Source organism: Microtus ochrogaster, chromosome 17, assembly GCF_000317375.1.
Source record: "Microtus ochrogaster isolate Prairie Vole_2 chromosome 17, MicOch1.0, whole genome shotgun sequence".
Taxonomy (NCBI): Eukaryota; Metazoa; Chordata; class Mammalia; order Rodentia; family Cricetidae; genus Microtus; species Microtus ochrogaster.
The window spans coordinates 10618765-10630928 of record NC_022019.1 but is presented as its reverse complement, the minus strand read 5'-3'; the positions used below and the strand labels follow the sequence as shown (position 1 = coordinate 10630928).

At 45.3% G+C, this 12164-nt stretch overlaps 1 protein-coding gene across 1 annotated transcript in view; it reads right to left on the bottom strand.

Moving 5' to 3' along the window:
- Positions 1–12164, bottom strand: part of Dock5 (dedicator of cytokinesis 5) — a 178797-nt gene that overhangs the window by 25880 nt on the left and 140753 nt on the right. Inside the window, exons 32-37 of the mRNA XM_026783227.1 lie at positions 9295–9353; positions 8727–8881; positions 7250–7335; positions 4254–4413; positions 2202–2242; positions 1504–1594 (exon numbers count right to left, since the gene is read on the bottom strand). Coding sequence (XP_026639028.1) covers positions 1504–1594; positions 2202–2242; positions 4254–4413; positions 7250–7335; positions 8727–8881; positions 9295–9353 — 592 coding nt within the window. The remainder of the gene's footprint in view (positions 1–1503; positions 1595–2201; positions 2243–4253; positions 4414–7249; positions 7336–8726; positions 8882–9294; positions 9354–12164) is intronic.

Below are 12164 nucleotides of genomic sequence, written 5' to 3'. Positions count from 1 at the left end.
GCCCAGATGGAAAAACACAAAGGAGCAGGAGGCAACCCTAGGGGCGGGAGCAATGGGGAGTAACTACGCCAGACGATAACACTGTAAGGAATTAATCATACCAACAATGTAGCACCAGCACGTGAACAGAGGGAGGCCTGCACGCAAGGAGATCCTACAATGAGACCTCCTCCGCCACCGAGATAAAGCTGCGATCTTATGCCAGTGAATAAAATTCAGAATATTCGACAAATAACATCTCTGCTGGAAATAAAAGCTGATCCACACTTCATACCTTACACCAGGATAGGACAATTTAATTTCCTTTTCTTTCGCTTTTTCATTTTCTGAGATAGACTCATCCTATGAAATAAAGGCTGGCCCTGAATTCGTTATCCCTGCCTGCCTCTGCTTTCTGTGTGCTGGAATTATAGGCATGTACCATCATGACTAACTTGAGGGTTTAACTTTCTGGGCAACATGAATAAAAAGACCTACAGGGCTTGCCACTGGGGACCATTCTCTGGTGATATCCAGGGACAGCTAACCTCACACAGGCAGAAGAAAACCCTTTAGTGTCGGTCCCAACCTTAAACATGGGCTGTGGATTTCCTTGGGAAACGGAGGCAGGAAACTCCTGTGTTTAGCTGGTGAGAATGACACATGAGTATCATTTTAGAGTCAAATCAAATAAAACTCTAGGAGAAAATGAACTGTTGGGTATAAGAACGGAAGCAGAAGGTCTATGGAGAGACACTACTGTGCCTTGGGTAGAGAGGCCAGGGGCCTGAACCTGGATGGTGCCAAGGGAGTTTTCCTCGTCTTCTTTTTTAAATAGAAGATAAAGGCTATGTTCTAGACTGCAGGGCTACACACTCTGTTCATGGAGAGTGTAGGAGTCCGTGACCTAAAGAGAAGACTGGAATGTGACTCCAAGGTTATCGCCTAAGATACCAGGCAGTCGGGGTGGCCAGAAAGAGAAGAGGAGGAACAAGGGTGGAAACAAAGGTTTGTGGTTTTGGCATGTTAAATTTGAGTTATGACCCATTCAAAGATTGATACTTATGTAGAAATCCAAAGCTTAAAGGAGGAGAGGCCTTGAAACGACTGCTTGGGATTTGGGACAATCGGAGGTATTTATATAGAGCCTCAGTATACTTTGATTTGGAGAGAGGATAAACGGGAAAGTACTTCTCCCAGGGGCTGTCCTCATTTATAAGTCATCTCTATAGCTTAACTAATCTCTTTATACATCATCAACGTGTATTTAATTAGAATGGCAATCACCGGAGGCCTCTCGGTTGTACCCTGCTTCCTAAGGCGCATTAAACAACAAATGATTATTTTCCCAGTCCTGATCTGAAAGCGACCCTGTTTATCCAGAAGGCAAGCACACATTCTTAGATAAACTACAGCCCTCAAATAAGGTTGTTTCCTACCCAAATCACAAAGTTCACAGAATTTAGTCCCGAGGGACTGAACGCATGACATACAACATGGATCTTCCGCATAGGACCCATTTACCTGCAGAAGCTCAGCGTGCAAGAGAAGCGTGTAGGCAGCTTCTGTGTAGTTCTCACAGTCTCTGTGCAAATCTCGAAGCTTGTACAAGTACCTGGTAAGAGGGGAGAGAAGAGGCCTTTTGTCACCAGGGAGGTGGGCTGGCATTCCCGAGGTCCCAGCCTGCACACTGACCTCTGCGTCTAACAGCAACAATTCCCTTCCCTTAGGCAATAGACTCTGTCACCTTGTATTTCTCTAGCCCATGGTACCACTTCCTGCCCTGTGGTTCTCCTATTCTCTCTATTTGGTCTTCTTAATTTTATTATTATTATAATTTTGTTGGTATTTATTTATTTTTAGGTCTTGGTCCTCTTTGGGAGGTGATGGAAAGCTCTGGAAATTCTTCCGAGAACAAGTTGGTTTCAGGATCAGAGACTCACAGCTCTGAAACCAAAGGCCACTGTGGATTACTTCTTCCTGTCCCCTGGAGTCCCTCCTATCCCTCCTCGGATGCTGATGGGACTTTACTGCGCACTCCCTGAAACTGTACTTGCTGGGGCTCTGTCTTGAGAGCTCACTCTCTGAGGCGGACTGCGCACATCCTGTATTTGTAGGAGTCTATTAACAGCAACAGTGCTGCTGGGGCAGTATTTCCTGGTTTAAAACATACCACAAACCCATGACAGAACTAGCAAAACCAAGGCGTTTCCCTCACTCACCTTATGTATATGTCCTCTCGCTTCTTTTCTTTATAAAAATTCTGAAATAAAAAAAAGTCACAAAATACCAGCATGAATTAAAGGCTGCCGATGAACTTGACACAAAAACAGCCAAAGCATAACAGCTGCTTTTATTTGTAACTTCAAGAGAGTGTGCCTGCAAGTAAGTGTAGTTGCCTTCAGAGGCCAGAAGGGGGCATCAGACCATCTGGAGTTGGAGCCATCTGAGTGAAGGGGACCAAACTTTTGTCTCTGGAAAAGCAGAGCACACTCTAAACCATGAAACAATCTCTACCTGGACTGCTGCTTCTCAATGCTGTCTCTTTCCAAAGAGACATCATTAGTTCCTTTAAGAATCTCTTCTACAAGCATAGCAAGTGATGAAATACAAAGAAGTGGAGAAATTAAGACCGTGCTTCATGTACCTCCCTGGGAAGGGGGAACAGAGTGGAATCTGTGGGTGGACTGGGGACAGGTGGGGATGGGAACAGAAGGGGTAACGTGAGTGGGGAGAGATGGAGGAAGAGAGTATAAGGAGGAGGAGATGACTGGAATTGGAGGGTACCTCGGGGGTGATGTGAAAACCAAGTGCAGTGGCAACTCCCTGGATTCTATGAGGGTGACCCCAGTGAGGACTCCTAGTAACGGAGGACAGAGAGGCTGAACCAGCCATCTTCTGTAACCAGGCAAGGTTGCCAGGATACCAACCCAGCCACAAAACCTTTGCTTTACAATCTGTCCTGCCTACAAGATGTACTGGGGCAACGGTGGCCCAAAACTTGGGGACGTGGCCAACCAATGATTGGTTTGAAGCCCATACCAGGAGAGGGAGCCCATGCTTGCTTGGCACTGCATGGATGACTAAGAACCACAGGCTGGATACCCAGAGACCCAAGGTAGAACCTAACACGACTGGAAAAAAAAATCAGTGAAATGATTCCTAATGATGTTGTGCTATACTCCAATATCAGTGCCTAGTTCAGTTGTCATCAGAGAGGCTGCCTCTGGCAGCTGATGGGAGCAGATGCAAAGACAGCCAAACTTTAGGCAGAGAGACAGAGAGAGCCCAGGTTGGAGGTCTCCCCCTAAAAGCCGGGGGAACCCCATGGAGGAGAGGGAGAAGGAATTGTGGGAGCCAAAGGTGTCCAGGACCCCGAGAGAGTACAGCCCACAGAATCAACTAAGCAGGGCTCACAGGGGCCCACAGAGACTCAGCAGTTATCATGGAGTCTAATATGGGTCTGCATTAGTATGTCCTCTGCAAGTGGGGTACTTCTGACTCTTTTGCCTGCTTTTAGGACCCTTTTCCTTCTACTGGATTGCCTCACCTAGCCTTGATGTGAGAGTGTATGCCTGGTATTATCGTATCTTGTGCCATGTTCAGCTGATGTCCCTGGGAGGCCTGCTCGTTTCTGGGGGAGATGGGTCGGGGGAGAGTAAGTGGATCTGGGGAAGAAGAGAGGAGGAGGAGTGGAGGGAGGGGAAGCTGCTGTCAGGATTTACAATATGAGAGAAGAATAAATAATTAAGAAAAAAGACCACGCTTCTGAGAAATACAAGAAATGGGAACAGCAGAGCTTGAATTACCCTGAAGTCACCTGGAATGCTTATTTCTCAGGGACTGGGGGGGTGTATTGTGCTTGGTTTATATTAAGCACGGGAATGCATGGCAACCTAAACCTTCGAGGTCTGTAGTCCCAGGCAAGGGGAAGACTGGAGTCTGACTGTCAGCAGAATGGCACAGACTCACATTTCATGGCAGAGGTCTCTGTGTGCTACATCGCAGTAGGAAAGCATGCGCGTGTGAATTAAAATAAAGAGCCAGGCTGAGATGGTGTGTGGGAAAGGCTGGAGGGTCAAGGTTGCACTTTCCACGCCCTTTCCAAATTCCGGAAGGGTCTGTGCCTACTGCGAGTCTGACTCACGAGGGCATGGGCCCTATTAAGATGCCCCAGGATGCCTGGACATCTGTGCTATCAACTTGGAGCCGAGTGGCTGGAATAGGGGTGGCTTAGCTGTGCCCACTGGCCAGCCCAGGGAGCAGGCCCTTACCAGAACATTTACGGTACAGCTCATGCGGTTCTCCTTACTCTCGTCATGCATGATGATGGTTCTGTAGTCCAGCAAGTTCTCCAAGAGGCTGCTAACCAGGAGAGCAAAGACCTCCCCGGAGCTCGAGAGGTATTTATGTTTCCGGCAATGCTCCAAGAGTCTGGAGTGGGGAAGAGATCATTTCCACAGTTCGCCTTGTTACTTTTGGTACCGTCTGTGGGTCTCAATCAAGTTCTAGCAGCAGGAAACTCTAGACCAGTGGCTCTCAACCTTCCTGATGCTGCAACCCTTTATAATACAGTTTTTCATGCTGTGGGGACCCCCCAGTCATAAAATTATTTCATTGATGCCTCATAACTGTAATTTCACAATACTGTTATGAATTACAATGTAAATATTTGTGTTTTATGATGGTCTTAGGTGACCTCTGAGAAAGAGCCCGTGACCCCCAGATCTAGAAACACTGCTATAGACTTATAAGTATTTTCTGTAGAACCCAGAGTGCCCTAGGACTTTTAACAGGGCCCGGATCGAATCTACTATTTTCCCAAGTTTTACTCTTTCTTGGGGATACAATCAATTCCCACCATTATTTAGAATCCCAGCCCACAGTGTCCTCTGTTAACAACAGTTCCTCTAGTGGACACTGCGGAAATGAGGACCCTTGCCTACAAATGTTCACATGCTCTCGCGGTTCTAACTCAGCTGTAGAAGAACACTGTCCTACGTCTTTGTTCTCTCTAGGGCCTGGCATTGGACAGGCAGCCTGAAAAGCCCAAGTTAAAGCTCAGCCCAGAAGAACTCGGTAGCCGTTTGGATGGGTGACACCACATAAAACCATCTTCAGACAGAAAAGCTCTACAGTGAGCAGGCAGACCGGGGCTACAATTCAGATCCTCCCTTTTGGGGGTCATAGAGAACCAAGTTTTAGGGCTTCTTGGGTAACTAAGAGAAAATTCAGAAAAGGAAACAGAATCTAAAGAATCAGTCCAGACTAGGGACTGGAGAGATGGCTCAGTGGTTAAGAGGACACTCAGAGGACCTGGGTTTGGTTCCCAGCACCCACGCTGGGCAGCTCACAACCACCTGCAACTCTAGCTCTGGAGGACCTGATGCCCTCTTTTGAGGGCACCTGTACTCATAAACATATACCTACCCCCCCCACACACACATCTTAAAATAAATCTTAAAAATAATTATGCCAGATTCTAGGAGTATTTCAGGAAGCTGGAATTGGTACAGTCATGCTTTTCTGAGCTAATGATTCAGAATGAACAAAAGAAACAATGTGAATTTGCTCATGAAGATTAGTGGTAGATTTTTTTAAATGAATATTTTATCATCTGTACATTGTGAGTATGTGTGTGGTAGGGAGCAAATGTTCTACTGCTGAGATATAGCTCAGATTATGTTTTATTTTTATAAAGCCAGATTCACACTATGCAGTCTTGGATGTCCTGGAACTCACCATGTAGACCAGGCTGACTTTGAACTCACAGAAACTCTCTCGCCTCTGCCTCCAGGGTGCTGGGATTAAAGGCAGGTGCTACCATGCTCAATTATCCCCAAAATCTGTCTGTTTCTGTCTGTGCATAACTTCTAAACAAATCCAGAATTTTAAAGGCTATATATGCTAGGAAGGATAGAGGTGAAGAGATCTCATGGAAAAAGGATAGAAAGATTATTTTATTCTGTCCACAAACAGAATAGAGACATCCAGTTCTTTAAAATGAAGGCAATTCCCCTATCTTGTTCCACTACCATGTGTTGTGTGCTGGGTCCTTCTCAGGGAGTCTTTAAGAGAAAAGATAAAAGTTGGTGGTCCTTATGTTCATACTCAGACTGGTCCCAAACTGCCAAGAATAGGAGAATAACCAAATGACATAGAGGAGACGCAGAGGGCAACAGAGATGGCTGGGTATTAAAGTTTGTAGAACATGAGAAGCCAATGTGCATAGCTACCTGCAGAATGGGATGGTTAGACAATAATAATTGCAGCTCACCTTTAAAAAACAGACAAAGAAACATTTCTGTGTATGTGTATACGTAGGTACATGTCATGGGATGTGTGGAGGTCAGAGGACAATCTCAGGATTTGATTCTCTTCTCCCACATGGGTCTTAGGGTTCAAGTTTAGGCTGTCAAGTTCCTTCCCTGGCTGAGCCACGTTGCCCACCTGCATTCAAACGTTTAAAAGTGTGAGCTCTGCAAGGAACCCCATGTTGATGCACTGCCTCACTTACTTCTAAGGATAAGACTAAAAAGTAGATACTACTCTTACAGACAGGGATGGCCTGGGGAGGTTGGTTCTATCTGTCAGGATGGACTCATGGGCTCAGACAAGATCGGAGAATGTGGTAAAAAGAGGATTTGTGCTTAATCTTATGAGTCCCATGATCCAAAGACTTTAGCCACAGTACACACCCCTGTGTACAGCATTAAAAGGTTGAGTGGGTAGAGACTAGGTAGAGGAGGCAGCAGATAAAGGGACAGAATGGGCTCAGGAAGAAATGGCATCCTCATGGAGTGCAGACCAAGCTGGCTGAGAGACAACTGCTCCGTTCTCAGAGTTCTTTGATGGGCTGTGAGGTATTCTGAAGTATACAATCAACCTTGACATCCTTGAAATGGCTGCTTTGAAGCCACAGTTAGAGGTGCCCCACTTTTGCTAAAGTTCATAATTAAGACACTGGGCAGGAGGCCACTGCTGCGTGTGTCTCCTCCTCTCGCCCACCTTCTGTGTTCTCCCGGGTCAGGCTGGTTGGAAAACACAAGCATGAACTCACAGTGGAGAAACACCATCAGCCACGAACTCACAGTGGAGAAACACCATCAGCCACGAACTCACAGTGGAGAAACACCATCAGCCATGTGGATTCCGTCCACACCCCCGAGGACCACTTGTTGATGGGGCGATGCTGAGCCTTCCCACTGGCCGCTAGGCGGGCAGCAGAAGCTCTGTCTGCCGGCTTAAGGTGCTGCCCTGAGATACTCACAGCTTCTCCAGAAGAACCTTGTATTGTTCGTCTCCTCGGCCACCTTCCACCTCCTGGTCCAGCTTTGTGATCAGCTCATTCTCAAACTGAAAGACAGGATTTCACATGAGAATGTCAGATCTTCAAGAATGCATGGTAGGCAGTGGCCAGTCCTTCTAGATCTGGCTCAACCCCTTTCCAATTTCCAATTGTTTCCAAAGTAGATGGAGGTTATCCCACTCAGATAGTGCACCATGCCTTATCAAAACATCCCAAAGCTGGTTAGCATATCAGTCCTTGGCTTTATATGTAAACACACCTGAAAAGTTATTTTATGTTACTGCTATGCATATAAGAGAAATTCATAACCACTGTCCCCTTTGTACTCAACACAGGGTTTTGTTATGCAGTTCTATTTGGCTGGAAACTCGTGGCAATCCTCCTGCTCAGACTCCTAAGAGCTAAAAGGACAGGTATACATCACTACTCTGGGTATCGATCTGATTTTTGTTTCATGACTGAGGCTTGGTGATAGGATTATTTTTGCTCAGCTTCATAGCTACAGAAATCTTCCTTTCAGTGATAATTGGTTTGTAGATGTTGCAGATGGGAAGCTTGGCTTAACTTGTTGTTAACTTGGCTCTACCTAGGATCATCAAGGGAAAAGCCTTTGCGTAGGTCTGCAAAGGTAGAAGAGAGGAAGACTCTCCGCAAGAGTGGGCAGGTGAATGTAAAAAGATGCACCCTCTGCCTGCTGCTGCTCCTCCTGGTGAATGCATCTACCCTATCGCTGCCACCACTGACACCAACCATTTCTACTGTAAATGGGGCATAGTGTCCTAGGCTTTCCAACTTGGACTGAAGACCCAAGAGGTTCACCAGAAATCCTCTAGGCATTAAGCTCTAGATCAGGACTGCTGAAACATCCAGGCTCATGGGCTGATCAGCTATGGGCTCTCAGATTCTCCACTGAGCAGACAGTCGTTTGACTACCCAGACCTGTACTGCTTAAGCTAATGTCATAAATGTGCCTTGTAATCTGCATTCAGCATATCCGTTCTGTTCCTCTTGAGAACCCTGACTAATACAGTCTATGGCAAATAAAGGGAGGTCTAGAGAAAGCTCCCACAAACTAAAGTTCTCAAAGGCAAGCAGGGATGGATGGGAGCTGGACCACAGCACCCTTCCCTCTGCTTCCACAGGTTACACCTTCAGTCCTGGACTGTAGCATGGCAGACAAGAATAAGATGTACTAGGCCAACTTTTCTTCCTCTTGAGACAGTTCTGACTTAAAAAAGACACGGATTGCAGAGACTTTTTCCAGCCTCTGGTCCAGAGGACCCGACCATACATCTAAGTCTTTTACACAATGAAATATTAAAAAGTAAGTTTTACAATGCATTTTTCATTCAAACTGCTGCCTCTCCATTTAGAGACGGTAAGTCAAAAGTGAATTAACTTTTCCACAGTACTAAGGCCAGGGGCTGACGCTTCTTACCATATGGAAGTTGCCGTTGCCGCTCAAATTGAACTCACACTGCATCATATCGAAGAAAATGGGGATGGTGGCTTTCCGGAGCTCCACTTCAGGGGTCAGAGTGACTTCCAGAATGGGACCCACCATGGATGGGATGAATTTGATTTTGTGAGGCCCTGAGATGAAAGTAAATGCGGATATTAGAAAACAGCATCATTGGAAGTCCCGCCTTAACAATCTTCCTCCACGGGTCCCAGAAGAGAACGTTCATGTGGACACACCATGTCAATCAAGGGACGATGGATAGACACACCATGTCAATCAAGGGACGATGGCAGACCGCTGTTCTGTATGTGTGTGTGGATGACATGGTGACAGAGGGCTCATAGTCAATGTCCCAGGCAAGAGTCTGGAATCCACAAGTCTACTTTTGTACATACACACATATAAATCCCAGGGTTATATAAATTAAAATAAGAATTCATTATGGGGGTGTATTTTTAATGCAACCTATACTGAAAAAAACTTTATAACAAAAAGTGAAAAATAAAGACTTCATGGAAGGGCCTGTTCAAGGTCAGACACTCACCCAGATTATACCACATGTCCCGGATCCTAAAGCCAATTTCCTTCCTCATGTCCCCATATCTAGGAAGAAGATTGTAAGAAAAGGATTTGCAGTGGATCTGAGCAGCATGTAATACAGTCACCCCTTGGCATCACAGGGGCTGGCTCTAAGCTCCCCAGACCCCCAAATATATTCAAGTCCCTTATATAGAATGGCTCAGGGCAGTGGTTCTCAACCTTCCTAATGCTGCACCCCTTTAATACAGTTTCGTCATTGTGGTGACCCCCCAACCAAAAAATTATTTTCATTGCTACCTCATAACTGTCACTTTTTTACTGTTATAAACTTTAATGTAAATATTTCATAAGTAGGTTATCTGGTATGTAACCCCTGTGAAAGGGTTGGTTGACCCCCCAAAGGGGTCATGACCCATAAGTTGAGAACCATTGGCTTAGGGATTTTGCACGTAAGTAACACACAGCTTCCCCCCACTTCAAACGATCTCTTAGATGACTCAGAATAGCTAATATGAAAGACTGGGGAAGATGCTCAATGGCAGAACATTTGCTGATCATGCGCAAGGCCTTGTGTTAGATTCCCAGCACCACAAAGAAAAGTCAGGGGACAGCTACTGTGGAAGAACGTTCGGCAGGTGTGACAAGGCCGTTGACACATGAACTCACAGGCACTGTGACTGTGTCCATGGGACATGCACAAAGTTAATCCAGTCCAAATGCTATCAGGGACAGCCGGAGGGGATCACCACCAAGTCCCCACCCTAGCTGAAGGGCTTGTGGAAGCTGATGGCTGCTTGGGGAGAGAGTGTGTCAGTTTTATTCAGGAACTTCATCCTCAGTAGGATGACAACCATTGCCCAGTAGATGGCCCTACACCCACCCACATACAAAGTACTAAGTGGGCTCTGAAGGTTTTTAAAAAAAGCCCATAAAGTTGTATGAGAAAAGTGTATTGTGGGGGTACATAGGAGGAATTGGAAGGGAGAGAATGGGGGTGGATTTGATTAAAATGCATTGTGTGTGTGTGTGTGTGTGTGAGAGAGAGAGAGAGAGAGAGAGAGAGAGAGAGAGAGAGAGAGAGAGAGAGAGAGAGAGAAATTCTTTGACTATAAGTTAAAAAATAGAAGGAAAATACCTAAGGCAACAAAAATGTTATATAAATATATTTTATAGCAATTAATTGAAAATTAAGACAAGAGAAATGTCTGTAGACATTATGTAAGGTGCCGTTTTCCACCAGGTATTTTGGCCTGTTTGAGTGGTGGGTGTTGAGTTTACTAGTGTAAAAGGAGTAAAAAAATAGGCTAGTCCCCATCTCTCTGGGTCACAGGTAAGGTTGGGGCTCTGTAAGAGCTAAGGTCAGCACCCGGACAAGCTCCAACAGAGAACTGAGCGACATGGAGGATGAGGGGTCTTCTGGAACAGGAGGGACCAAACACAAATGCCAAAAGAGAACTGAGAAGACATTGTCAGCTGACTGCCCAGTGACGAAGAGCGAAAGGGGCCCTGGTCTCCACATAGCAGAGACAAAGTAAGCGTATAAACGAGGTCTGAGATAGAGGCGGCGCCATGACTGACGGCCAACCAGCAGGCTGCGTTGTGTACTACGTCTTGGCTAAGGTATGACCTCACAGAATGCTCGTCATCGATCTCCTGTGGCCAGGTCTAGACTTTAAATTCTCAGCAGGGACAAGGTAACACAGAGAAAGTTTTGTGGTTGTGGCAGTGTGCACCTATAGGCTCACCACTGGAGAGACTGAGGCAGGAGGATGGAGGATTTTTAGGCCAGCCTGGGCTATCTAACAAGATCCTCTGTAATGGCCAGCTCTTAAAAGGTAGATATTGCAAACGCTTCTGGGAAATTAGTACAGGCCACAACTAGTCCTACAACTATGTAATTCCCCTCATGCCTGGGATCTCCTAGACATTATTTTCTTCAAGTTCCTAACTGGAAATATCTTCAGAAGCCAGGATTTTATTTTCAATCCTATTTTAAATTCTCTTTCAATTCTATTTGAATAGAAATGCTTAGCCTAATTTCATTATTAATATCAGGTAAGCTTACGTAAACAAAATCTGATACCTAAAGTCAACAAAGAATATCTACGTCTTGTCTATTTATAAGGACATGGTAGGTTGATTTCTACAAAAAACATACATGAAGAAAGACCCCAAATCACACCTGTCTAACTATGATATGATTGGTTTTAATTCTCAAATTTTATTTCTGCTGATATGCACACATATTTTTACATGGGTTACATTCACAGCCTATTTTCCTTTGATAAAAACCGGACTCAATCCTAACTAGATCGTATTTTAAAAACAGTCTCGGGTTACTCAAGTTTGCTATGTTACCAAGGCTAGTCCTGAGCCCCTGATCCCCTTATCTACCCTCTCTGAGTATTGGGATTACAGACTGGTACCACCATGCCCAGCTCCCCACCATCCCTTGGCTCTCTCTGTCTCTGTTTCTCTCTCCCCTCTTCCTCCCTTTCCCTGCTTACCCCTCTAAGTGTGTTTCTGATTTGTAATCAATTATCTTCATTTGTAGCTGCTTAATCCAATACAAATCCTTCTTTAAAGAGGTCCTATTGCTACCAAAGATGTTTTAGATGCATGAGAAAGATCAAAGGAGCCTCCTTAAAAGTAAGCATCTCCTATTACTTACCCATTAGGGAAACCTACAAAACAGGCCGTATCTTTAAAATGAGTCTCCAAATCTTAATCCTTAGTTACCCATCTTGGTAGAGAGAAACCACAGGCTGAGGAATGTTAAGTAATTTGCCTAGCTTCCCACCATCACAGCTAGTGGAAACAGAGCTAAAATTCAAAGTCTGTAAGTAATAAATTCAGACTGCTTATGGATGACAG